The sequence below is a fragment of the Hippocampus zosterae genome, chromosome 3 (assembly GCF_025434085.1).
Source record: "Hippocampus zosterae strain Florida chromosome 3, ASM2543408v3, whole genome shotgun sequence".
In the NCBI taxonomy this organism is placed as follows: Eukaryota; Metazoa; Chordata; class Actinopteri; order Syngnathiformes; family Syngnathidae; genus Hippocampus; species Hippocampus zosterae.
In genome coordinates this window covers 17551554-17577759 of record NC_067453.1, presented here as the reverse complement: position 1 = coordinate 17577759, position 26206 = coordinate 17551554, and the positions used below count along the sequence as shown (strand labels likewise).

The following is a 26206-nucleotide window of genomic DNA, read 5'->3' as shown; positions in this document are numbered from 1 at the left end:
TGTTGCGGGCGCGCCAGAGTCTTTCTTCGGGCAGGAGGCGGGGCACACCCTGAACTGGTATCCAGCCAATAGCAGGGCACACATAGACAAACAACCATCCACGCTCACACTCACACCTGGGGACAACATCAGAGTGTTCCATTAATGTGCCATGCATGTTTTTAGAATGTGGGAAGAAACCGGAGTTCCCGGAGAAACCCGACACTGGCGCGGGGACATGCAAACTCCACACAGGAAGGCCAGAGCCAGAATCGAACCCCACACCTCCGCACTGTGAGGCGGGCGTGCTAACCAGTCGTCCACCGTGCCGCCCTGTATATGACAAAATCAAATTGTCAAATTGAGAAAATCCCACACCAAAATTAATTCATTTGCTATCAAGTAGTCATGCCCACTTGCAAAGCATGGTGGACATATTTTACATTTCCCCATCTATGGTCGATCAGTACTGGAGGTGGTTACGGTTACATGTCTCTTTTTATTTTATTTTTTTTTTAGAGTTATTGTCACTGTGTTTATTGGCTGGAAAGAGAATGAGAGACTCTGTGTTATGTACCGCATGTTTCTCTTCCCATCTACCGGTACTTGAATTGGGGTTTCGGAACAAGAGAATTCCTCCCTTGTATTCCCTCCTTTACTTTCTCTCTCTCGCTCTCTCTCTCTTGCTCTCTCTCTCTCTCTCCCCCCTCTTCCTCTCTCTCTCTCTATGGTGCAAGAGGGATGTCTTGAAATATTAACCTAACAGCTCTTCATTTTTCAAATATGATCGAAAACACACTGCTAAATAAGTCAGTAGTAGCGGCCGCTGAGGAGTGCAATAAGATGGGGCCTTTCAAATAAACAACAAAACAACACAAACAATGACCGTGATGAAAAGGAAAGTTGATTGATGATGATCGATCCGTGGGATCGCTCTCATCCATGCAGAAACATGGCATCTAATTTAAGTACATCGAATTTCTTTCTCTTTGCGCTTCCTTTGTCAGAGTCTCATATTTTGTCCCCCCCACCCCTTTCCTCTGTGGTCTAGTGGGAGCTGTCCCGATGGAGAATTGCAATGCACTGCTGTGTACACATTTGCATCTTCTCTTCTTCACCTCAGCACTGATGCAAGTGTCTGCATGAATCGTCCAATTTCCTCCATCCATTACCCCTTTTCTATTCTGGTTAGATTTGAGCTCATTGCAATGGGGGGGGGGGTGCAGAGTGGATTGCAGAATTTGGGGGGTTTGGGGTGAGAAGCTAAATGGGTATTTCCCCCCCTTGTCATCTGCCAAAACATGCCGTCTGCGAATAAGCAGATAAAATTGTGTGTGAATGTGAGTAAAGAACGCCTCGGTCTTGGGCATGAAGATATGCGCCTGTTTGTTGTACATTTTGAGTAGACGTGGGTATTTGTCCTGTGTGTTGGGGAGTTGGTCCTCTGAGAATACTGTACTGTTTGTGGTGAGGGCTGCAGTGACAGCTGCAGAAGGGGTGCGGGGGCTGACTGCTTTCTGACTGATAAGGGGAGGGAGGGAGCTTTGAGGAGGGGGGGGTGGTTTTAGAGACATGAAGACGGTTAATAGTTTAGCTGTGCTGAACACAAGCGCACTCGTGTGTCTCACTGGAGCAAGGAAGCAGGAGCATGCTTTAAAAAAAAAACTTGAGGAATGACTGACATTTGGTGTGGAAGAACCTGATCTCAACCCGAGCAAACACCTCTACAACCAACTACAACAGAGGTTGCAAATTAGGCCCGATCTGAAAGGCCACAGATAGTCTTGCTATCAGTTAACTGCCAAAAGACAACCAGCTCACTTCCTGCAGGTGTCATGGACAGGTAAGACAATACTCGTCACAAAATGGTGCAAGTGTAATGGGCACTTGTCACATGTCCATACCCATGTACGACAATTAAGCACGGAGCCTTTCACCTGCCTTTTTGATTTTGATAGCATGTCAGTATACGTTGGAAAAGAAAAAGTTAATGACACAATGGTAGACACACTTTCATGGTACAATCCACCCCCCGGATTTACTGTGTCGTGCACCGTGTTTTTCTAATGTCCCTTCTGCTTAATTCCTACCTTCCCAACCCACACATTCAAAGACTAATACATCCGTTAATGTGATTGTCTTTCCTGAAATAATAATAGCCCCATTAGTGCTTAATTATTCATGTTTTAGTCGTACAATTCAAGTTAACGGTTCAAACATTAGTACATAATAAAACTCCAGAGGCTATGCTTTTAATTTAATTTCCACCGTCTAAATTAATTTTAGGGCATGCTTGTGCTTTTCGCTCGCTCAGTCACAGAGGGGAGAAAGACAGGAGCTTACTTGGAGACTTGGAGTGCCGCAGCAGCCCGTAAATGACAGATCGAAAAATGCAGTTTCCTTAGGCTGTAAATTTTACACCAGAAAAAAATATTTGAAGCAATATTTACATGAAAACAACAAGACAATACTGTATGATTCAAAATGCATGACTACTAAAGTGCAAGTACAAGTGCAGGCAACCTTAAACAGCCACTTATTAAAACAATAAAGAACCTCTGCCATAAATAATGAATAATTTCAAAACATAAATCAACCTTCAGGTGCATCAGGGAAAATATGATGGAGTTTGAGACTGGCAGTTACAAGCAAACGGTTTGCCCTTTCTCCTTTGCTCGCTCATCATGAGGCCGTTCACAGCTAAACAGTATGCATGTTAATTTGTGAACATCCTTTCACCCTTTCAGGGCCAGCAGTTACTACAGTGGACAGTTTATCGTGTTATCAGGCTTCAGGTTACTATTATTGATGCATGAAAGGGTTAAGAGTGTTCCAAACTCTCAACAACTGTGTTACTGTATATCTGTGTCCGAAGTCAATATGATGCTGTACAATAGTTCGGAAAACCAGCAATGCGCGTTTCTGTTGCACTCCCCAACCTGTCGGTGGTCTCCGTCGATCTGCTCCGCTTGGTTGCAAACCCGGTGGACTCCATCGTCTCCGTGCGTTTTCTGTGAAATGCATGTGGATGAAGGTGCACCTAATCAAGCCCATCCCTCGCCGTGCCTTTTCATACTTCCTTTTTGCATTTCTTAAATTGTACCGTTTGTTACATTGTCTTGGTGGATACGTCTGCTAAATGTACTTGGGGGCGGAGGGGTTCATTTCGAATGCTACAGTACTACTAGAGCACACAAACATGCAGTCCCACTTGCAGACGGAGCTTGCAATAATGGGACCCCCTAGCCTTCTTCTCCCTCTCTGCCCTCTTGACCTCTCCCCACTTTGATCTGTTTCATGTCACCAGTTAACCCACACCCCCTCACCCCTTTAAACACACACACACACACGCACACGCACACACACACACACTTAAGTACTAAATCCACCTTTGTTTCTGTCTCTGCCTCCCTCCATGTGTGTATGTCTGAACACTAGTCTTTGTGGAAGCCAGTGTGTGGGCTTTCATTCACCGGGGGGTGGGGGGGGGGTTTCTGGGCAGTTGTTTTTAAACGTCTCTGTCCCCATCACGTTGGACTTGATACTTGGGGATTACTCCCTTCTCAGCCTGCATTGATGGCATATGTTTGCCCCATTGTCTGTTAAAAAGGCTAGTAGACGATGAAAGACTTAACTTTTGGAGGCAGTTGAAGTGACAAAATGTGTGAAGTTCTTCGAAATGTCTGATACACATGTGACAGAGCCATAGCACTCGATTGTGTGTGTGTGTATGTGTGTGTGCATGTGATACTTGTTCGTGCCTTCGTAGAGATGTTATGAATACCAAAATCGACACCGTGTAAAGTGATTCACTTTGTCTTCTTCATGTGATCAGATATAAGGTATTTAGTCTAAACCCGGGATCGCTGTGATTTGGGCATTTGTTCCGGAACTATACAGTCGTACTGATCACATTTGTATTCATTTTATCTTCAACACCCGCTTTTGCTGTATTATTTGTTGTTTCATTTTTACCCTTCCCCGCCTTTCTTTCCGTCATTTCACCGCCTTCATCTCGCTTTCCTTTTTCTCCTTTTAATCTATGTGGCCTTCCTTGACCCTCAGCTGGTAATATGGACTCTCTTGGGGGAGCGAATGGTTTATTGCATCAGTAATTATTCCATGCTACGTCCAGGTGGCATAAAAGCAATAGAAGTTAATCCTGGCTTTCTGTTTTTCTGGATGTAAACATACACCGCCCACACCTAATTTTAATTTGGAGTGGTTTCGAACTGCACTGAAACATATTGACAAGTCTTGATAATTTTCCCGTGACCACACGGGAGGCACAATGTTAGAAACACGCACACCACTCCATAATACAACTACACGGCACTGTGTGCTCATTTATTACACTGCCGATCTACACCTGAATAAGTTGTACTGGGTGGGACACTGTGCAATATGCGCATTCGGATTGTATATGTATGTGAATGTTTATTATTTATTATTTTCTGCGTGGAGTGTATAAGCGCCTCTCCCAGTGTGCATTCTCTCTTGCCGTCTGTGCCCCTAATCCCCGAATGTGCCACTAATGGCAGGTCCAGGTGTTCTGCTCTGCTTCTCCTCTCCCCCGGGATCATCTCTTTAGCGTGTATGTGTGTGTGCTCGCATGTATTCCGCTCATTGGGGGGTTTACGTGTTGAGACCAAGGGGCTGTCCAGGATCCTCTCCTCCAGAAGGGAAAGGGAGGGAAGAGGAATGGCAGGCAGGAGGTACCCGCCTCCCGCAGCTTGCTTTCTGGGTTCCCCTGAGCACAAGACCCCCCTCTACCATACTCCCCCAGGTCTCCGCAGCCTCATTGCCTTACTGCCTCTTATTCCCCTCATTTTATATTCTCATCACTCCCTGCCCCTCATCATGGGAGTTTATGTTTCTGCATTGCGTCAGATTTTAGGTGGAGAAGAGCTTCAGTAAATGTCCTGTCTGGATGGATACTGTTGTTTATTTGGTGTATTCATGCAGCCAAAATGAATTTGTTTGTTTACCTGCGTGCATATGTGTGTAACTGCATGTTTGTGTTTTGAAATGCAAGCTCCAGCTGCCCGCATCACTTATTTATAGGTCCCGCTTACACATAGGTTAATGAGGAAGGACTTGTGTGTTTGCGTCGGTGCAATACGGTGGATAAATTGCAATATCAGTCGGGTCCAATTACACAACTGTAGATGTTGCTTATATGCCGACGGATACGCTCACGGATCTATAGGATGCTCCGGCTAAATGCTAAAGATCCATTATTATGCACAAGGTAGCACTTCAAAAGTAACCCAGTTGGTGTTATTCATCGACGTGTGCGTTATTGCAACCACACGAGTCCTTGTGGAAACATCCGAGGGCCTCTTTATGTGTGTTTTATGCATGCGAGTTCATGACTGAGGTGAACGTGTTTCTAGGTTAGCGAGTAGTCTGTCAGTCCATCAAACCTCATTCATATAAATAGATGATATAGCCGCTAACCATGGTCGCACACAGGGTGACCGCACCATAGTGCGTGCTGGTGTTAATACACACCGGTGTTCAAATGTGTGTGCATTGGCATAGTGTTGTTGTTTATCCGACACTATGCCCGGCAGCTGGTTCTCATTTTTGAGTGAACAAACAGCAGAGGAGATGGACGGAAAGAGGGACAGAGGCGGGAGCGATTAGTTAGCCCTCATCACGATGCAGGGTAGGCGAGTCAGAATTTGATGACAAGATGATGAAAACTTGGATTGTAAGGCACAGTACAAACTCGAGACTTCCAATATATCTGTAGATTCTCAGTCATCTGAATCGAGGTTGGAATTGAATCACTTCTAATATTTGTTCATGAAAACATTTCACCTTTAATCCAAATGGTTTCTTCACTTCTAAAGTTTAGGTGGGGAGTCTTTGGGGAATGGAAAGGGAGGCGCCGCACCTCAAATTTGGAATTGAAGAATTGTTTTGGATTCACAGTGAAATGTCTTCAACATGAAAAGTCAAGTGTCCTCCATTCATTCTTTGCAGACAAAGTTTCTGATTTGCTTGGATTGTGAAGCAATGAATCCCTCAACTATGCATCGTAGATCAGAAAAAAAGAAATCCATGGTCAAAAGTTGTACGGGCCATTTTTAAATAGTATTTGTACTAACGGTAAGCTTGACACTGTTTAAACTAAACCTAAAGCTTTTAATTTGAATTTTAATGACAAGACGTTGCTCTTAAAAATTGGTAGCTGACACACAGGGAACTTAACCAGCACCAATATTAAAATACACAGACTTTGATGGGTGCCAACTTGTATGATCACAATCATTTGTCGTCACATAGGTTTTAAGTGGCATAAAAAAGCCACAAAAGCTAAAGGACAACAAACATACATTAAACCCTCAATAATTGCCGACATGATCATTCTCACAATATAGAGATTTAACTTCCACATTTTTGTGACTGCAGAGGATTTCTTTTTTAATGTTCTGGCATTTCATGGCTTATTTTATTAAGAAATATATTTACTCATGATGTCTCCATTGATGTTGTGCATTACTTTGGATGATACCCTATGTCATCAGGGGGTACCCTGTGTTTTGACATGTAATGTTATGAGTGTTCAGTTTGATGTGTGTGCGTGTGCGCGTGTGTGTGTGTGTGTGTGTGTGTGTATGACATTGCGCAGATCTGCAAAAAGTAGACTATCGGCCCTCCTCCTAACCTTCTGCCCTCAAAGACACTGGCACAAACAGACACACTCTGTCCATATGGAGCAGTTGGCGCCCAAAAGCGTCCAAAAGCAGCCGGACCCTTTCCCAGGGCAGAAGGCGAGGGTCCCCACTGCCTGCATGCGGCCTATTTGTGTGTGCGTGTGTGTGTGTGTGTGTGTGTGTGTGTGTGTTTTCCATCCGTTAGTATCGTCAAGGGCTCAAGACTCGGACAGACTGCTTTATCCTCCTTTTGGTCTGTGCTCTTTATTGTATGTAGCGTGCGTTTGTCCCAACGGACCGCATCCCATGTGAATGCAGGAATGACAGCAGAGGTCGACCGCCCCCCCCCCCCCCCACAACCCTCCACAAGCATCAACTACGGTTGCATGTCACCATATGTGAGGAACCAACTCATCCGTTCAATATACAAAGATTGTGTAGATACAACTGCGGCCAGAAAACTCTCAGGGAAAAATTGTTGGACAAATAAGCACATGAAAATCAATCAGTGTCTCGATCTTGTATTCAGGGGAATGAAAGTTGCCTACCGCTTTTTTCTTTTTTTAACAACTCCATCAGACTACACAACAGGTGGTTTCAACCAACCAATCTGATTGGTCAAATACACTTTCCTACTGTGCAATTCTCGTAATTCATAGCAACCAAAAAGCTGTGGCTTGACTGATCAGTTGCCATGCCAACTCACACGATAATCACAGACACAGGTAGGGCTTTCTTTTCTGTTCTCTAGGTATTTAACCCCAAACACATCTAGTATGTTGACCCCCTCCCTGGTAGTCGCTATGCTGGAAGTCACAAATGATCCCCCCCGCCCCCATCGCAATTCTTTTTTCATTCATTCGGTTTTTTTTCTTCTTTTTTTAATGTAGGCAGTCATGAGTGTTTTTCGGGCTACCCAGACTGCAGAGTTGTTATTCTGCTCCCCATGGTGAGTCTCGGGCTGCGTGCACTCGCTCTAGAGCAGCATGGGGCTATCCCAGGGGTGCCGGGGAGCAGTGGAAGGTAGAGGGTGAGACGGTTAGAGCGAGTGGAGGGCAGCAAGGTCCCCACGGGCAAAGGCGGAGTCGAGTGCAGTGGACAAATAGTAAGATGGAAGCAGCAAATTGGGAAGAAAGAAAGGCAGAGGCTGATATTGAGTAAAACTCTGACTTGAGCAAACTGAGTTGACCCTGCATATATCGGAAATCATCATTTGCTCTTGTACATGAATTATTTTCATCCATTCTGTGATGTTTGCATGCTTTTTATTCTTTTACTGCCAACGCCCTTGCCAGCAAGTATTTGATTTTTAGATTTCGGGGTGTGCTCATTGGACAAATACATGAGTTGTAGCATCGAACTGCTCCACTCACTTGTGTATGTTGACCGATTGTAGACAGCAATACATTTAGCAGGTGTTATACTCGTGTTTCTTCGCTGACGTTGTCTGTTATTGTTATGCATTATAAACCACTGTTGGGGAAGTGTTGTAAACCAGAAATCCCAAATCATTTTATTTTGGTTGTATTCCGGCGTGTGTACCACTACACCATCAATGATTATGTTTTCTTTAATTCCTTTTAAAACTTGCATCTTGCCCAAAGTCTGCTTGCTGGTCACCCTCCCTCGGTGCTGTCCCGGTTGAGACATGGGTGAGGCCCAACACAAGTTTCGCACAGTGTTGGATGGATTGATAGATGGATGGATGAATGGATGGAGTGCTGTGAATAAGAATATGAAAGCTGACAGATGAAAGGAGTCAGAGAAAGAGGGGTGAAGATGGAAGAGTAGAGGGAGCTCTCCGGACAGAGGAAGGGATGATGTGCAAGGAGACTGCCGAGTGAGAGATAAACCCGGAACACAACACTTGGGGGCCCGTGGCCCTCCAATTTGCCTTCCTTGTTGGTTTAACAAGAGTAGAATAGAAATGTAGAGGGTGGAGGGGGGTGGATAGAAACAGTACGTGTCAACCCGCCTCTGCTCCCCTCCTTTTGAAACTACATTTTCTACTTTTCCTCCCAAAGTGACTCCCTCCACCCCCAAAAGAAAGGCACAACATCCATCCACTCTTAATGTCTCTCCTCTTGTGGTTTCTTCTATAATTTAACATTTCTCTGAAATCCCCCCCCCCCCCCTTGGCTTTCCTCCCCATCTCCCAGTTCCTCCCAGTTTACCATTCAGCCTTGTCTTGCCAGGTCCCCTCGTGGCTAACTGACAAAGACGCCGTTAAAAAGCCGTGTGATCCTCCATTTTAGCGCCAGCCACGCTAGTCAGAGGATTAGGGCTCTTTAATGACGCTAATCTCTCCTCCCATTCTTCCCGGACAGCCCCTCCACCCAACCCTTCAAAAAGTGATTTCTCCCTCATGCTTTGACCGAATCCGTCTCTGTTCAGTCCCTCTCGTTCGTCTTGTCTTTCTTCCTCCTCCTGCTCACAAGCTCACAAACATTACATCCACACGACTCACACTTTGAACTACCATAAAATGAGTTAACTCGCTCCATCTGCTTTGCTCTTCCGCCGTGCCGCCAGAATCCAATACACCAAGATGCCGGGGAAATGACCATTAAAGTGAGGATCCAGCATTCTGCGACTCCCATTCCAATTTAATTTATACAATACAATACATATTTATTGATGTAGCGCTTTCACAACAGCTTCAGCTGTAACAAATTTCACCAAGTTGTGTTGAAACCAAAGCAGACAAAAACAACCTATTAGTAGGAAAGGCGTTGTTGGCATTTTGTTCCCTTTATTGCATGTTTGAATGTACACGACAAAAATGTTTGTATTTATAACATTTGCCGGTGTCGCTTCTTGTATACTGACTGGACAGATTCATAGATCCTAAGTCCTAACCACTGCATCTCAGTTTATGGCACGAGTTTAGTTTTGTATTGCCAATCTGACGAGGAAGGAGATCCTGATTCAGCAAAAATAATATGCTATATTGTGAATTGCCACAATGTGTAATTGTCTCAATTTGATTTGTAGCTCTATATAGTCTTTGTATTTTCATTTTTTTCCCTTCCTCATTTTTTCCCCCTCATTAAATACATGGTTTTGCAGTTTCTTTTTCAACCTGCACCCCTTGCAGAGTTCTATTTGCTCTTCGCTGTGCCTACATTTTCCTGGCAATCGATTCATCACGGGAATTTGGTTCCAGGCGCTCTCTGTAATGCAATACACAGTAGACTACACACGCACACGCACATAAGCAAGCGCGATTGTAACTGGTTGAGATGAGACGATGCATGTGTCGGGCCGGCGCGATTTGCAAAGCTATCCGGAGAAACAACATGGCGCTCCCAATGTTGCCTCGTGTTCGCAGTAATATTGCTGTGACTTCTCTCTTAGTCACCTCTCATTCCCTTATTTGCAAATGTTAAATAGCCTCACTGCTCCGCTTCGCACAGCACGCCAAGGCGAACAAAACAAGCGAATATTATTCAGGCCCCTCTTTGTTGTGTCAAACCTTTTTCCTGAAGTGTCTGTTACAGAAGCCGTGTCCTTGCTATCGCTCCTGTGCTAGACTGCGCCGGGATCTAACCTCTAGCATGGTCAAGGGAGAGGTGGAAAAAAGAAAGGAACAATGCTTGCATGTATTAGAGAGATGGGGAGTGAGTAAAGCAGCCTTTCTCAGCCCCGCATATGTCCTAATCATTATTCAGACGTTTCAATCTGCCAAGACCCTAATGAAAATATGATGAGGCGGATCTCTGGTCCTTCGGGATGAATGGAGGGCTGGGAGGGGAGATGGAATGAGGAATGGCTGCAGAGGGAGGACGAAGGGAGAGAAAATACACTCTGTCCTTATTTCTGGGCCCCGCTGGGGATACATAGTTCTTGGAGCCTTCTATTTAGATGTTGCCGCTGCCGTTGGAGGATGTGTCTTTCTTCTGTTTCTTCCTTTTTATCTCTGCCACCCTCGTTTGGCTTCTGTGTTTGCAGGTGTGTGTGTAACCAGGATAAATGTGTTTATTTATTATTATTTTTTTGGTTTATAGCCTCTCTCTCATTTGAGAAGTCCCACGGGCTGACTCTTGCCTTCCAAGAAAGATGGAACTTCTTATTAATCATTCTAATGCTCCCTCTTTTACCCCTTCTCTCTGCCTGTGCTCTAATTGCAATTTTGGGAGGGTGGAATCCTGTGGCTATGTACTTTTTCAGACTTTCCGGTGCATCAATCTGAAGTGTTTTAAAACAACTCAATTTCCCCCCTCCCTTTTTTTTTTTTTTTTTTAACCCAGATGGTGACGACGACCCAGCCGGGCTGTCCTGGGTGCCCTCCTCGCCCTCCAGCAAAGATGTGGCGTCACCTTCGCAGATGCCCGATGGCTGTTGCGACCTCGGCATGGCCACCGGCGGCGAGGAGGAAGGAGGTGCAGGTCTGCCATACCCATGTCAGTTCTGCGACAAGTCCTTCAGGTAGTACATTTGACATGTTTTACTCCCCACTGATACAGTAAAAGATATACATATATTCTACCATAGACCTCATGCTGAATGCTCAATAAATTATTATTATTTTGTTTGTTTCGGAAGTTCAATTCAAAAGGTGAAAGGCACGTCATATTTATTCATGACAGAAAGGGAAATATTTCATGATTTTGATTATAAACCCCATACTTTTACTGACAAAACCACCAAAAGTGATTTTTTTAATTGAAATTAAGTAGTAACTGGCCTTCCAAAAGACATTTTCCAATTTCGAATAAATCTGTATTTGTGAGTTCCACTTTTAGAATTGAACGACGGAAACTTTATAGTCATTGATTGAGGTGCTCCTATACCCATGTGTTGACATTTGACTTTAATTGAGGTAAAAATGAAAACCGCTAAAACAGGACAAGAAATAAAACCCCCTCTGCACTTGTCACATGTCCAGCACTTTCCATCTCTTGTTTTCATGTTCTCATCTTCAGCCGGCTGAGCTACCTGAAGCGCCACGAGCAGATCCACAGTGACAAGCTGCCTTTCAAGTGCACCTTTTGCAGCCGTCTCTTTAAACACAAGAGGAGCAGAGATCGCCATGTCAAACTCCACACAGGTGGGCACAGAAATCACATCATGCATGTTATGCTTTGCTAAAGACACAAAGTATTGTGGGCTTTGTTTTTGGTTATTTTTTTTTTGGTATGTTGCCACAAATGAAAGTACCGCTAATAACTGGTGGTACAACCTGATTGTGGAACTCACAGTAGAAATAGCAATGTGACAAAGGCTACCATGTTTGTGGAATTTCTAAAAAACAGAGTGAGCATTTCAAACGGCTCTGAAGTCCTGCATAACAAATAAATTCATGGGGGGAAAAAAACAAAAGAAGACAGCCTATTCTACTTTCCACCGTATTTTTGGGGGGCAAGTGAATCGTAATGGTAATTTTGAGGTATCGACTTGGCGAACCCCTTGGAATTTTACCCCATAGAGACATTGAGAATTAAGCCCAGAAGAAAATGGATGGTCGGATAGTTCCAATGGCGTTCTTCTTTGAAGCTACAAGCTTCATGTATTTTGTTTATTTGTTTTAATGAAGTGTGCTAATGATCCCCTCTCAATCCATCAACTGATGCAGGAGATAAGAAGTATAGTTGCCAAGAGTGTGAAGCTGCGTTTTCCCGCTCTGACCATCTAAAGATCCATCTGAAGACACACAGGTAACAGACTCTCATAATTTAGATGGTTGCCGTTCCATGTGTTCATTAAATGTATCGTTTATCACAAGTTTGACAGATATTGCTTTTGATCGTTTAGCTCCAGCAAACCATTTAAGTGCAGCGTGTGCAAACGAGGCTTCTCCTCCACTTCCTCATTGCAGAGCCACATGCAGGTAAATCGCATATTCATATTCATGACTTTTGTTTCATCATTGTTGTCCCTAACTAACATTTAATACAGTCATATAAAACAACATATCTCAAGATATAATTTTTTTTAAAGACATCCGGCTGCTTTCTTCTTCTTGCAGGCGCACCGCAAGAACAGAGAGCACCTCTCGTTGAGGAGTGAGAAGGACGCAGGCAAAAAGGGAACTGGAGGAGAGATTGACCTGGAGCAGGACCTGTACATGTGTGATTACTGCGAGGAGACGTTCAGCCAAACGGATGAGCTGGAGAAACACGTCCTGACCAGGCACCCCCAGCTGTCCGACCGAGCCGACTTGCAGTGCATCCACTGCCCGGAGATCTTCCTCGACGAGGCCTCACTCCTCACTCATATTGACGCGCAGCATGCCAACCGCAAACACAAGTACAAGAGACAATTGCTTTTCGCTGTCTTCACGCAATACAAAGAATGCTAATGTCTGTGTGTTCTTTTTCTATCGGTAGATGTCCTGTTTGTTTAGAACAGTTCCCCTCTGTCGAGGATGTCTACTGCCACCTAGACAGCCACCGCCAGCCGGACTCTTCCAATCACAGTGCTGCCAGTCCTGACCCTGCGCTGGGGAGCGTTGCTTCAATGAGTTCCGCGACTCCAGATTCCAGTGCCAGCCTGGAGAGAGGATCCACCCCTGACTCCACCCTGAAGCCCAGCCAGGGCAGTGAACGAGGCCGCAGAAAAGGCAACGACAGCGGGGAAGAGATGGGAATAAGCTTGGTGCATCCAGGCGTAGGTACGTCTTGAGCCGTTGTGTTTTATACCCCTTTGAAAAGCTAGAATCGATTTACTGTATCTGTATATTTTTTTCTGTCCAAGGTGGAGGAGGAAACTGGGCTAAAGTGACATACACTTGCCCTTATTGCTCAAAGAGAGACTTCAATAGCCTGGCAGTGTTGGAGATCCATTTAAAAACCATCCATGCTGACAAACCGCAGCAGAGCCATACGTGTCAGCTCTGCCTGGACACACTGCCGACTCTCTACAATCTCAATGAGCATGTGCGCAAAGCTCACCGCTCCAGCGGAGGAACCGCAAGCCCGGCGGCTGCAGCTTTTCCCCTTCTGCAATTTACGAATGTGACAGCGTTCCATTGTAACTACTGCCCTGACATGTTTGGAGACATTAACTCTTTGCAGGAACACATTAGAGTGTCACACTGTCTGCCTGGGGCGATTATGGCAGGGTCCACCACATTAGGTAAGAAAATTACAATCATTTAGGTGGGATGGGCATCATAATAGGGGCCAGCACATATTTTTGTGTGTGTGTGTGTTTTTTTTTTAATTAGCGACGCTAGTTAAATTTTCTACTTTCTGTTTTTTGCACTGATTCTGAATTTGCCCTCGTTTTTTCTCAAGCAAATCATTGTTTTAAATAAAGTAATGATACAATTACAGTCATATAATATCTTCTGTACTATAGTAATACATTTACCGGTACTAGTAGACTAGACTAAGGGTTAGGTTCAGCAACAGGTGGAATCTGACAACGCATCGTAAAATTGGTATTGCTCAAACTCAAAAAAAAAAAAAAAGAATGAAAATGTATCAAAAAACTGATGTACTAAAAAAAACTTAAAGGATTTTTAAAAATCTGCATCAAAATTACATTAAGGGAGACAACGCCATTTCTGATTAGAATTTAGAACTGCCCAGTGTGAAAAGTAAAAGAAACAAAGACAACATGGGTTAACTTTTTTTTCTGTTAAATCTGTCATCAAGAGCAGGAAGAATTGATGCTTCACGAAACACTTGCCGCAAGTCAGACACAACATGGATGTAGAGGTGCTATTTTTGGAAAGTTTCAAAGTGTTCCATGCAGCTTACATCCACATCTCGACAAATGTTGAGAGTAGAACATGACATCAACTGTGGCTGTTCAAATCAAAATAAAAGTGTCACGTTGAAAGGGATGAAATACACAAACCCGTAGATCAGGGGCGTCAAACTCATTTCACATTGTGGGCCACATACGGACTCGGTAGATGTCAAGTGGGTCGGACCATGTACATTATACCCTACTCTGCTATAAATAACCAAAATATCAAGTCTTTCCTTTGTTTTGATATAATGAAGCATTGGCGCATTGATACCGTCTGCTGTGTTGAGTCTCCGTGACAGACTGAGACTTCTTCCCTGATCAAAATAATGTTTTCTTCTACTCCGATCAAAACACTGTGCCTCCTAGCGGATAGTCCATGAAATGCATTTTATTAAAAATATTCATTCCATGTCTTTAGAGAGACTTTTCACTTTTAAATTATCCTGTGGGCCTGATCGAATCTCCTTATGGGCCGGTACTGGCCCGCAGGCCATATGTTTGACACCTCTGCTGTAGATATAATTGATTGATCGTCAATTTTCCCGTAGCTGTGTCAATCAAGAAAAATAAGTCAAATGCTAATTATAATATGAAAACCTTGAAGGTAAACACAAAAATCAGTACAGTAATCCTATATGTCGATAAACGATACATCGTCTACAGGACTCCCACGGAATACATGGCAGATTGTTACTGAATTTTTTGCTCCTCTTCATCGTAGTTGTTAGAATCTGGATGATTTTTATAAACCAAGTACTTTGTATACTTTATTGAAGCACACCCAAGTAACAGCAACATTGTGTGTGACTACACCATAGAGGGGAACCATGCCTTCTTTTGCAACCAGTGCTCCATGGGATTCCTGACGGAGTCTTCGTTGACGGAACACATTCAACAGACTCACTGTACCTCAGCGGTGGCGGGCGGGGCCGCCTGTGGGGGAGCCGTGGCCAAATTGGAGTCTCCCGTGCTACAGTCCGCGTCCCAATCGTTCATGGAGGTAAGTAAGTGGAAAGAAGAATAAATCGTACATCGTTTTTTATTATTATTTGAGTGTGTTGCAATGAAATGCGTTTTCATAAGGCCACCCACCAAATGCGCTGGGATGGCTCATTTTATCGTCTTCATTTCCCTTAATGGTAATAATAAAGCATAACTAGAATGATCGGCTGCATACCGTATGCTGTAGCTCAGCTCGGGATATTTACTGAGACATGCTTTGACTCTTTAAGGACATTCAAAGGTTATTTTCCACACACAGGTTTACTCTTGCCCATATTGCACCAATTCTCCAATCTTTGGGTCACTCCTCAAGCTCACCAAGCACATAAAGGAGAACCACAAGAACATTCCCTTAGCGAACAACAAGAGACAGGCAAAGGTGGCTGACCTCAGCCCCACCTCCTCCGATGTGGAGATCTCCTCGCCGAAGCGCCACCGACTGGGAGGGGACTCCACGCCTTCCTTAGGGAGCAACGGCGACTATCCATGCAACCAGTGTGATATGCGATTTTCCAGCTTTGAGGGATTCCAAGCCCACCTGAAGTCCCATTTGGAGATGCTACTGAGGCGCCAGTCCTGCCCCCAGTGTAACAAAGAGGACTTTGAATCCCAGGAGGCATTACTGCAGCACCTGACTGTGCACTACATGACCACATCGACTCAGTACATGTGTGAGAGCTGTGACAAGCAGTTCTCCTCGGTGGATGATCTGCAGAAGCACCTGTTGGACATGCACACATTTGTGCTGTACCACTGTACCCTCTGCCAGGAGGTCTTTGACTCCAAGGTCTCGATACAGGTGAAGGAGCTTCAGTATATGTTCCATTTCCTGAAATACGACCTGCCTGAAAAATGTGTAAAAAAACGGTTTATTTGTTTATTTTGTTTAGGTGCATTTAGCTGTAAAACACAGCAACGAAAAGAAGCTGTTTCGCTGTACAGCCTGCGCTTGGGACTTCAGGAAGGAGACAGAACTTCAGCTCCATGTTAAGCACAGCCATGTGGGCCAGAGGTCAGGCCTCCCTGGAGGGCTCGGAGCAGGTACGCCTGTCAGTGTACTATGGCAGGGGGATAGCTATATGTATATTGCTTTCACAAACACACCATGAAACGTTGTCTCTTGGCTTGAATAAGCCACATCGAAAAACATCTATACATACAACTTTTTCATACGTAGACAAATACAAGGGACAAAACTGTCAAGCTCACGGTAGGAAATAACCACAACACCACGAATGAAACTACTGCTGTGACCAATCCATCCACTTTCTAATCCGCATGCTGAGGTCTGTCTCAGCTGTGTTCGGGCAGTTGGCCACTGACACCCTGAACCGGTTGGCAGCCAGTTGCAGGGCTGCTGCCTGCGAGCGCAACAAAATATAAACAGCAAACATTGCGTTGACTCTCTTTGGATCTTCACATTTATGAAACCTCGTTCTGCACACTGCTTTCCCCAACATCGTCGTGATGCACTGCAGGCTCAGGTGCAACGGCTACATTGCTTTTTTTAAATAACCAAGTCGATCATAATAATAATAATAATACATTTTATTTATAAGCGCCTTTCAAGACACCCAAGGACACTTTACAATAACAAAAAACACAAAACAATACGGGTTGAGCAGCGGCAGCCAAAACGCGCCAGCGTTCACTCAACCCGAAGGTCAGAAAGAAACCACAGGGGAGGGAGAGAGGGAGAAAAAAACCCACACTCGAACTACCCTCATTTTGAGGATAATTTGAGTGAGGCAAAAAAAAATCCTGCACAAGCATATGACAGTTACAACAGGTCACAAGACATAAACAATGAAGACGGTGAATCAAGGGAATGTATGAGGGAGGGGGTAATGGTTCATCTTCAACTCTGCATTGTATAACCGAGCGGCTGTGAAGACCCACCCGAATGGATGCATATTTAATTCAAAAACAGTCAATGTTTCAATTAGGAGGTGATCAAAACTTGAATGAAACACTTGTTGAATCGAAGAGCAGATCTAAGGATAGCGACACTGCTGGGATTGACAAAATCAAACAAGCCTCACAGAGGTCACGGTAAACCTAAAAACAGACACCATTTATAGAAGTTGGTTTGTATTCATACTAATTATTCAGAAGTCACTAGGATTAGTAGACTGGCTGTATATATACAGTACGTGTACTGCAATCTGGTTTGTGTTTGAAAGGTCTCAAGCCCAGGAAGTGCATCTTCTGTGGAGAGACGTTTGGAACGGAGGTGGAACTCCAGTGTCACATCACCACTCACAGCAAGAAGTTCACATGTCGCTTCTGCGGCAAATCCTTCCACGCCATCTCACTGTTAGAACGACACCTCAGGGAGAAACACTGTATCTTTGACGGAGGCAGCGTCACCGGTAACGGAGGTGGCACGGAGAGCTGCAGCAGCCAGAACGGCACACCAAATGGACTGACTCAGTCTGTCAAGAGAGGAGGAGGAAGCACAGGCGGTGGAAGTGCGGGTGCAGCGGAAAGAACCACGGTGGCACCTGCGGAACAAGCCGACCTTCCGAACATGATGCTGAAGAACAGTGTTGCCGGGGGAGGAGGAGAGACGGCCAACAACCACGAAGCCAGCGGGGGTGAGGAGGAGCTGGACAATTCCGAGCCCATGTATGCCTGCGACATTTGCGGAGCCGCCTACACCATGGAGTCGCTTCTTCAGAACCATCGGTTGCGGGATCATAACATCCGACCGGGAGAGGATGACGCTGGTAAGTGCTTGGGTTTTTTTTGTTTTGGTTATTTTGAGGGGGGCAAGGGCCAGAGGGTTAAACACTGTGTGGTTAACCAGTACGGCATATTCAATAATGTTTCTATAATCTCAATCGTGAATGTTTCCCAAATTGCCAGGTTCTCGAAAGAAGAAGGCCGACTTCATCAAGGGGAACCACAAGTGCAACATCTGTTCCAGAACTTTCTTCTCCGAGACCGGGCTTCGCGAGCACGCCCAGACACACCGCGGCCCCGCCAAGCACTACATGTGTCCAATATGTGGCGAGCGATTCCCCTCTCTTTTAACCCTCACAGAACACAAGGTATAATAACGCTGCTCGTAAAGTAGCCTTATATTGTATATGTAACGATTGACTGGAAGCTTTACACCTTCCGCATTTCATCTAGTTAGCTCCCCATCAATATTTAAAAATGCCCCTAATTTAATACAGACTGTTTCCTGGGGCATAATGATCATTACTTTGTGCTATATGATCATAACAGGTGACTCACAGTAAAAGCCTGGACACAGGAACCTGTCGAATCTGTAAGATGCCCCTGCACAGTGAGGAGGAGTTTATCGAGCACTGCCAGATGCACCCTGACCTCCGAAACTCCCTCACGGGCTTCCGCTGCGTGGTCTGCATGCAGACTGTCACTTCCACCCTGGAGCTTAAGATCCACGGCACTTTCCACATGCAGAAGCTCTCCACCGGTTCTGGTCTTGGAGGGACCGGAGGGGGCTCTGGGAATGGAGCAGGGAACGGTTCGTCCTCTTCTTCCCCCAACGGCCAGCTGCAGCATCACAAGCTGTATAAGTGCGCCTTCTGCCTAAAGGAGTTCAAGAACAAAGGAGAGCTGGTGAAGCTGGATGTCAACGGCCTGCCTTATGGACTTTGTGCCAGCTGCATGAGCAGGTAGCCAGCGACGACACTGCTGTGTCAATGTTATGGGGAAAGCCTGGAAAAGCATCACAAGAAAAATGCGGAATCGCGGAAATCTCAATGGCTCGCAGTCTGAATGCAGTTCCACTGTCAATAAAAAGATCTGTCCGTTCCAATACTTCCATCCATCCATTCAGTTTCTAATCTGCTGAGCCTATCCCAGCTGTCTTCGGGCAGTCGGCGGGCTGCACTATGAACTGGTTGCCAGACAATCACAGTTTTCTGATACTTGAACTCGCTTACATTTATATCAGATCCAGATAGAATAATAGCTGAGGTATTCTGCTTCTGATGCCAAACTCCACAAAGTTTTCAGTGTAAAGCCTCACTGTGGGGGCTCACCTACTGTAGGTGTCATTAACTGTTTAGATCAAATGTCAGTGCTTGCAGTCGCTCTTTTTTTATGCAATTCTGCATTAATTTAAAAAATGACTTCAGAAAATTTGATCTTCAATTCTATCAGGGGAACTAATGGCCAGAGCACCAACCAAGGAGGTGCTCTCACACCCGGGGATACGCAAGGAGAGAAGCCTGTGTCTGGGCTGAGGTGTCCCGAGTGTGGGGTGAAGTTCGAAAGCCTGGAGGACTTGGAGAGTCACGTCCAGACTGATCACCCCGAAGTCAGCCCTGAAACGAGTTCAGCGGGGAAGAAGGCGGAGGCTTCACCTGCACCTAAGGTGAGATGTGAATTCCTGGATGCCCGGGATTTTATGCTGATGTGTTACAATAACGTGACCAAACAAAAAAACGGACACGATATAATTTATTGAAAGCATAGCATATTTATACATAAAAAAGAGAATTTTGGAGGTGATGTCATGGGGACTTCCTGCAAAACCGAAGTGCTGCTGTTGTGCTGTTTTGTGCAGCTTGCTTGCGTGAGTGAGTGAGGTGGGGGGAGAGGGGGCCTGCTCACTGGGTCCTGCGGCTCGGGTGTGCTGTGGCATGATGGGAGCTGTGTGCTCTACTTGATATTGACAGTCAGGCTCCCTGGGACCTGCTGCATGTCTGTGTTTCAGTGTGTGTGTTTTTTTCCTGCCTGTGTGTGCATGGGAGGCAGTTTTCAGGGACCCTCAAGCTTTCCTCCACCTATGTCTCAGCATTGCTTGACAGCACAGAGGACCAAATGGGAGGTGGTGCGTGTGTGCGCGTGTGCACGTGTGTGTACGCGTGCATGCATGTCTATCAAGGTGCAAACGGCAAAGACAGAGTGGTAGTGGGGCCTTTGTGTATTCTTGTGCATGAGTGATCGCTGTGTGCAATGAATGCGTAAACGGGCCCTCTGCTTCTTTCTGCCGTTGTTTGTCCAATGGTTTAAGTATATTTATTTCTCTCCTCTTTCCTTTATTCTCTTTGTTTCAGTTGTTCTGTGATGTTTAATTTTCATTGCTTTAGCCTGTACCGTATTGGCCCGAACGTAAGATGGCCCTGATTATAAGACGACCCCCTCTTTTTTAAGACTTTTTGAACACCAAATTCATTTTTATACAGAAAATAATTACAGTACATCTGAAACAAATTATTATAATATATTTGAGAGAAAAGGCATGTTATTTTGCCTCATTCAAATCTTAATATTTGAACATTTAAATATGTAAACTAACATGTAAATTACATCCAAACTGCCGGTTGACCTGGCCGATCTTCGACACTTTTCTCCATATTGTCGCTAAGTTTCTCCATTTTCTGTTATCTCTTCGATTATTTTTTTCTCTTTTCTTTCTTACCGCTATTTTTTATTTTTCTTCTTTGTGCTACCGCTATTTTTATTCTTCGTGGCAGGGGTTCACTTTGGCCTGGGGAGTCGAGTTCATCATTCGCTTCAATGATGTCTGACGCCATCTAACGTCATGAATGGGTATAATGTCTAGACACCGAATATAAGACGACCCCCACTTTTTCAGTCTTATTTCAATGCAAAAAAACACCTTCTTATATTCGGGCCAATACGGTAATAGTTCTGAAGCTCATGAGTGACTTGGCATGTTTACAAAGATATGACAACTTATTCCAATGGGAAACACTCAGCAATTCTTCCCGTTGATCCAAAACATCAGACTTTTTTCTATTATTAAGTTAGTTCTTGACTGTGTAACTGAGTTTTTTTCCCCATGTTTCCTTTTGGCAGAAAAAGACCTACCAGTGTATTAAGTGCCAAATGACATTTGAGACGGAGCGAGAGATCCAGATTCATGTTGCAAATCACATGATTGGTGAGTGAGGCACATTTTTTGCACCCTGTTATTTCCATTGTGTGTGTGTGTGTGTGTGTGTGTGTGTGTGTGTGCGCGCGCGCATGCGTTTGTATTCATGACATCTCAGGACAATTTTATGATAACACACCTTCACAATGAGGACCTGTGGAAAAATGAGGACATTTTTCGCGTCCTCATATTTCCACGCAGTCTACACTACTCTAGAGCTCACGAGGATACTCCCACACCAAAAATAAGTGATGTCCTGAAAGAGCACAATTTTCAGAAATTGTGTGTTTAAGTGTGTTTAACTTTCGACTCACTTTTCATTTGGAAAACTAGTGGCCAACTTCGGTACTTAACACACTTTTAACACACTTTCAGTGACGTCATTGTGCAGGACCTCAAATGTCATCTTTTTCGGACTGACTCACACATTTTCCCCGCCCTCGTCCTGATAATTCACATCAATTAGCAGTCACACAAAATCCAACATGTGAAGCAGCCAGACAATCCTACTCTCAAACACGACCACGCATGGATGACCATCGGGTAAGCAATTCCTTTTCGTTTATCTTACCGTAACATAGAAGTTGTTTAATATAACCGTGTTTAACAGTGCCCACCAAAGGTAATATCATTCAATAAGACAGCTAGCTAGCTAGCTAGCTCGATCGTTAGCATGCTAATAAGCTTCCAGTAAAAGTAATGTGGACATGTCCTGCAGGCAAGGTTCTGGAAAACTTTTCTCAATCTTTAACCACACAGTCTGTGGAACTTGGTTTTGGTGCCATATGTTTATTTCAGTGCAGTATTTGTTTTATTCGATTGCAGTTAATTTAAATTAGTTAGTACAGGTAGCCTAATGAAAGTGGGCCAGGCACTTCTAGCATTTACGCTAAGTCCGGTGTATTTACACTGTTTATTCTTGTGCTGATTCAATTGTACACCATTTCAATGAAAAAACAAACAAACGTTTGCAATGAAATTATAGCAGAATTCAGCTTTGTTGGTACATTTGGTCAAGACAATATTGTGTTACTCTATTTTAATTTTACATTGTTATCTGCCTGACAAATGGTTTGCCCGAATCTATTAGTCGGACCAGCAAATGTTTGATGAAATGAATTTTTGTATTTTTGAGGAAGAAAATAATATTCCTTTGGCTCAGTACTTTCTGAGCCAAAATAAGTGCTGCCATAATATTGTGCTTGCTTGTCTGGCTGACTTCTTCTCACTTTCCATTGTAGATGTTTACTGGTGGTGATAATCTCACAAAGAAGAACCAGACTGAGCCCTGAATCTGAGGCTGCTCCTTTTATCTGGAGTCAACAAGCCTTGTTTGAAAGCCCAGTGGATCAATGATTATAAAGGTATGCTATCAATCTACCTGCTATCTAATTCTTATGGCTACCGCAAGCACATGACAAGAGCTGCAACCAAAGCCTGTCACAGTGACAGATTTTATTCGTACATTGTATTTACCCCAAAAATGTCACAATAAACAACAGCATGTTTTTTTAATGCCATTGATCATATTGGAGCAAAAATAATTGAAGTACTTTTGAAGAAAATGTTTAGCAGCCATTATCATTCAATTATTGAGAATATTGTATTGCCATGTAGAACTAGGAATATCTTGGAATGAAAAAATAGAAATAGAAATTATTCGGCTTCTGTTAAAATATTGTGCTTCACCAAATATCACAATTCATAAAAACGCATACTATCCGTAATAGTCGAGGAAAATTAGATGCCTTTAAACTTCCTTCATAATGCTTATTTCACCTGATTGAAGAAGGCTGTGGTAGCTGTTTGACAAATCCACATTTTTGTCAGCAATTTGTACTGCCCATCAAAAGTCTCTACTTAGTTGAAAACAACGAATGGTCACCGGAATTATTTTTCAGTCATTACATTGTTTTAGTCTGAAAGAGTATGTTTCGGGTGTTGTCTTTATTATTTGAACTCAGTCATGTCTATTGTCCTGAAATTGTTAGCTATAAGAGCTGTACAGTGGTAACTACCATAAAGAGCCGGCTTGTGCTGTGTATGAAGTTTAATTTATTCAAAAGTCATGTAACTACAACATATTTCTGACACTCTATGGTTGCTATAATGTTGATTTTCATGATTTCAGTCATGCCCTCATACTTCTTCAGTTACTGTAGAATACTTTTTAGAATATTTCTGATACTGTAATGTTGCTGAAAAACCAGAGTGTGATCAGGTGAAATGACTTTTGTCTGGACCTAACACTGGAGAGCCTGTGTTCGAATGTCCCCATATTGATGTTCCACAGAGCCGAACAGTGTTAACTTTCTATAGTGTGGTATATTAATCCCAAACCCTCCTGTGAGAGATGTTCAATGAGAAATAATGTTTATTGATTTCTTAACTGGTCAGAATGAAGAACGCTGAATATTTTGACACCGTAATGGTGTTATGTTGCAGACACCAAGTGACGGGATCTTGACTGAACCTTCTGGAGACCAAGAAGGGAGTGAGAGATCCACTTCATCCTTACAACAGGTTACTACTTCTTATCATGATATACTAGGTTTGAGTTTTCAGCTTTCTTTGACAAACACAGGAGAAGTTATAAATCAGAAACATGGACTCTCCATGATTTCAGTCGTCATGTCCTCATATTTCTTTAGACCTGAAAAACCGGAGTGTGTTTCAGGTGACATGATTTTTGTCTGGACCTAATTCTGGAGAGCCTGTTTTCGAATGTCCCCATATTGCTGTTACACAGAGCTGAACAGTGTTAACTTTCTATAGTGTCTTATATTAATCCCAAACCCTCCTGTGAGCGATGTTCAATGAAAAACAATGTTTATTCATTTATTAACTAATCAAAATGAATAAATTTGAATATTTCTGACACTACACTGTTGCTATGTTGCAGACATTAAGTGTTCCGATCCTGATGAAACCTTCTGAAGATCAAGAAAGGAGTGGAAGATCCACTTCTTCCTTAAACAGGTTACTACGTCTTATCATGATATATTAGGTTTCAGTTTTCAGCTTTCTTTGACAAACACAGGAGAAGTTATAAATCAGAAACATAGACTCTCCATGATTTCAGTCGTCATGTCCTCATATTTCTTCAGACCTGAAAAACCTGAGTGTGTTTCAGGTGTCATGACTTTTGTCTTAACCTAACTCTGGAGAGCCTGTGTTTGAATGTCCCCATATTGCTGTTACTCAGAGCTGAACAGTGTTAACTTACTATAGTGTGGTACATTACTCCCAAACTCTCCTGTGAGCAATGTTCAATGAGAAATAATATTTATTAATTTCTTAACTGGTCAGAATGAAGAATGCTGAAACTTTTGACACCGTAATGTTGTTATGTTGCAGACATCAAGTGACAGGTACCTGACTGAACCCTCTGGAAACCAAGAATGGAGTGAGAGATCCACTTCATCCTTACAACAGGTTACTACTTCTTATCATGATATACTAGGTTTGAGTTTTCAGCTTTCTTTCACAAACACAGGAGAAGTTATAAATCAGAAACATGGACTCTCCATTATTTCAGTCGTCATGTCCTCATATTTCTTCAGACCTGAAAAACCTGAGTGTGTTTCAGGTGACATGACTTTTGTCTTAACCTAACTCTGGAGAGCCTGTGTTCGAATGTCCCCATATTGCTGTTCCACAGAACTGAACAGTGTTAACTTTCTATAGTGTGGTATATTCATCCCAAACTCTCCCGTGAGCAATGTTCAATGATAATTAACGTTTATTCATTTCTTAACTGGTCAGAATGAAGAATGCTGAATATTTTGACACCGTAATGTTATGTTGCAGACACCAAGTGACCTGACTGAACCCTCTGGAGACCATGAATGGAGTGAGAGATCCACTTCATTCTTACAACAGGTTACTACTTCTTATCATGATATACTAGGTTTGAGTTTTCAGCTTTCTTTGACAAACACAGGAGAAGTTATAAGTCAGAAACATAGACTCTCCATGATTTCAGTCGTCATGTCCTCATATTTCTTCAGACCTGAAAAACCTGAGTGTGTTTCAGGTGACATGACTTTTGTCTTAACCTAACTCTGGAGAGCCTGTGTTCGAATGTCCCCATATTGCTGTTCCACAGAACTGAACAGTGTTAACTTTCTATAGTGTGGTATATTCATCCCAAACTCTCCTGTGAGCAATGTTCAATGATAATTAATATGTATTCATTTCTTAACTGGTCAAAATGAAGAATGCTGAATATTTTGACACCGTAATGTTATGTTGCAGACACCAAGTGACCTGACTGAACCCTCTGGAGACCATGACTGGAATGATAGATACACTTCATCCTTACAACAGGTTACTACTTCTTGTCATGATATACTAGGTTTGAGTTTTCAGCTTTCTTTCACAAACACAGGAGAAGTTATAAATCAGAAACATGGACTCTCCATGATTTCAGTCGTCATGTCCTCATATTTCTTCAGACCTGAAAAACCTGAGTGTGTTTCAGGTGTCATGACTTTTGTCTTAACCTAACTCTGGAGAGCCTGTATTCGAATGTCCCCATATTGCTGTTACTCAGAGCTGAACAGTGTTAACTTACTATAGTGTGGTACATTATTCCCAAACTCTCCTGTGAGCAATGTTCAATGAGAAATAATGTTTATTCATTTCTTAACTGGTCAGAATGAAGAATGCTGAAACTTTTGACACCGTAATGTTGTTATGTTGCAGACATCAAGTGACAGGTACCTGACTGAACCCTCTGGAAACCAAGAATGGAGTGAGAGATCCACTTCATCCTTACAACAGGTTACTACTTCTTATCATGATATACTAGGTTTGAGTTTTCAGCTTTCTTTGACAAACACAGGAGAAGTTATAAATCAGAAACATGGACTCTCCATTATTTCAGTCGTCATGTCCTCATATTTCTTCAGACCTGAAAAACCTGAGTGTGTTTCAGGTGACATGACTTTTGTCTTAACCTAACTCTGGAGAGCCTGTG

The 26206-nt window shown here is 43.5% G+C and overlaps 2 protein-coding genes across 4 annotated transcripts in view; one reads left to right on the top strand and one right to left on the bottom strand.

Annotated features, from left to right (window-relative positions):
- LOC127598052 (tumor protein p53-inducible protein 11-like) overlaps nt 1-8035 on the bottom strand; it is an 823313-nt gene extending 815278 nt beyond the window's left edge. The window contains exon 1 of the mRNA XM_052061562.1: nt 8032-8035. The gene's annotated coding sequence lies outside the window, so the exon portion shown is untranslated. The remainder of the gene's footprint in view (nt 1-8031) is intronic.
- The window catches only part of znf423 (zinc finger protein 423), a 123314-nt gene that overhangs the window by 41441 nt on the left and 55667 nt on the right, over nt 1-26206 (top strand). For 2 of the 3 annotated variants that reach the window (XM_052061516.1, XM_052061517.1), the window contains exons 4-18: nt 10895-11072; nt 11570-11694; nt 12220-12301; nt 12399-12474; nt 12613-12893; nt 12974-13257; nt 13341-13721; nt 15164-15345; nt 15607-16146; nt 16238-16388; nt 17531-18076; nt 18216-18400; nt 18582-18994; nt 19485-19698; nt 21150-21234. In XM_052061516.1, coding sequence (XP_051917476.1) covers nt 10895-11072; nt 11570-11694; nt 12220-12301; nt 12399-12474; nt 12613-12893; nt 12974-13257; nt 13341-13721; nt 15164-15345; nt 15607-16146; nt 16238-16388; nt 17531-18076; nt 18216-18400; nt 18582-18994; nt 19485-19698; nt 21150-21234 — 3723 coding nt within the window. Of the gene's footprint in view, nt 1-1552; nt 1823-10894; nt 11073-11569; nt 11695-12219; nt 12302-12398; nt 12475-12612; nt 12894-12973; nt 13258-13340; nt 13722-15163; nt 15346-15606; nt 16147-16237; nt 16389-17530; nt 18077-18215; nt 18401-18581; nt 18995-19484; nt 19699-21149; nt 21235-26206 lie in introns of those variants that run through there. The other variant, XM_052061518.1, reaches the window with a different exon arrangement.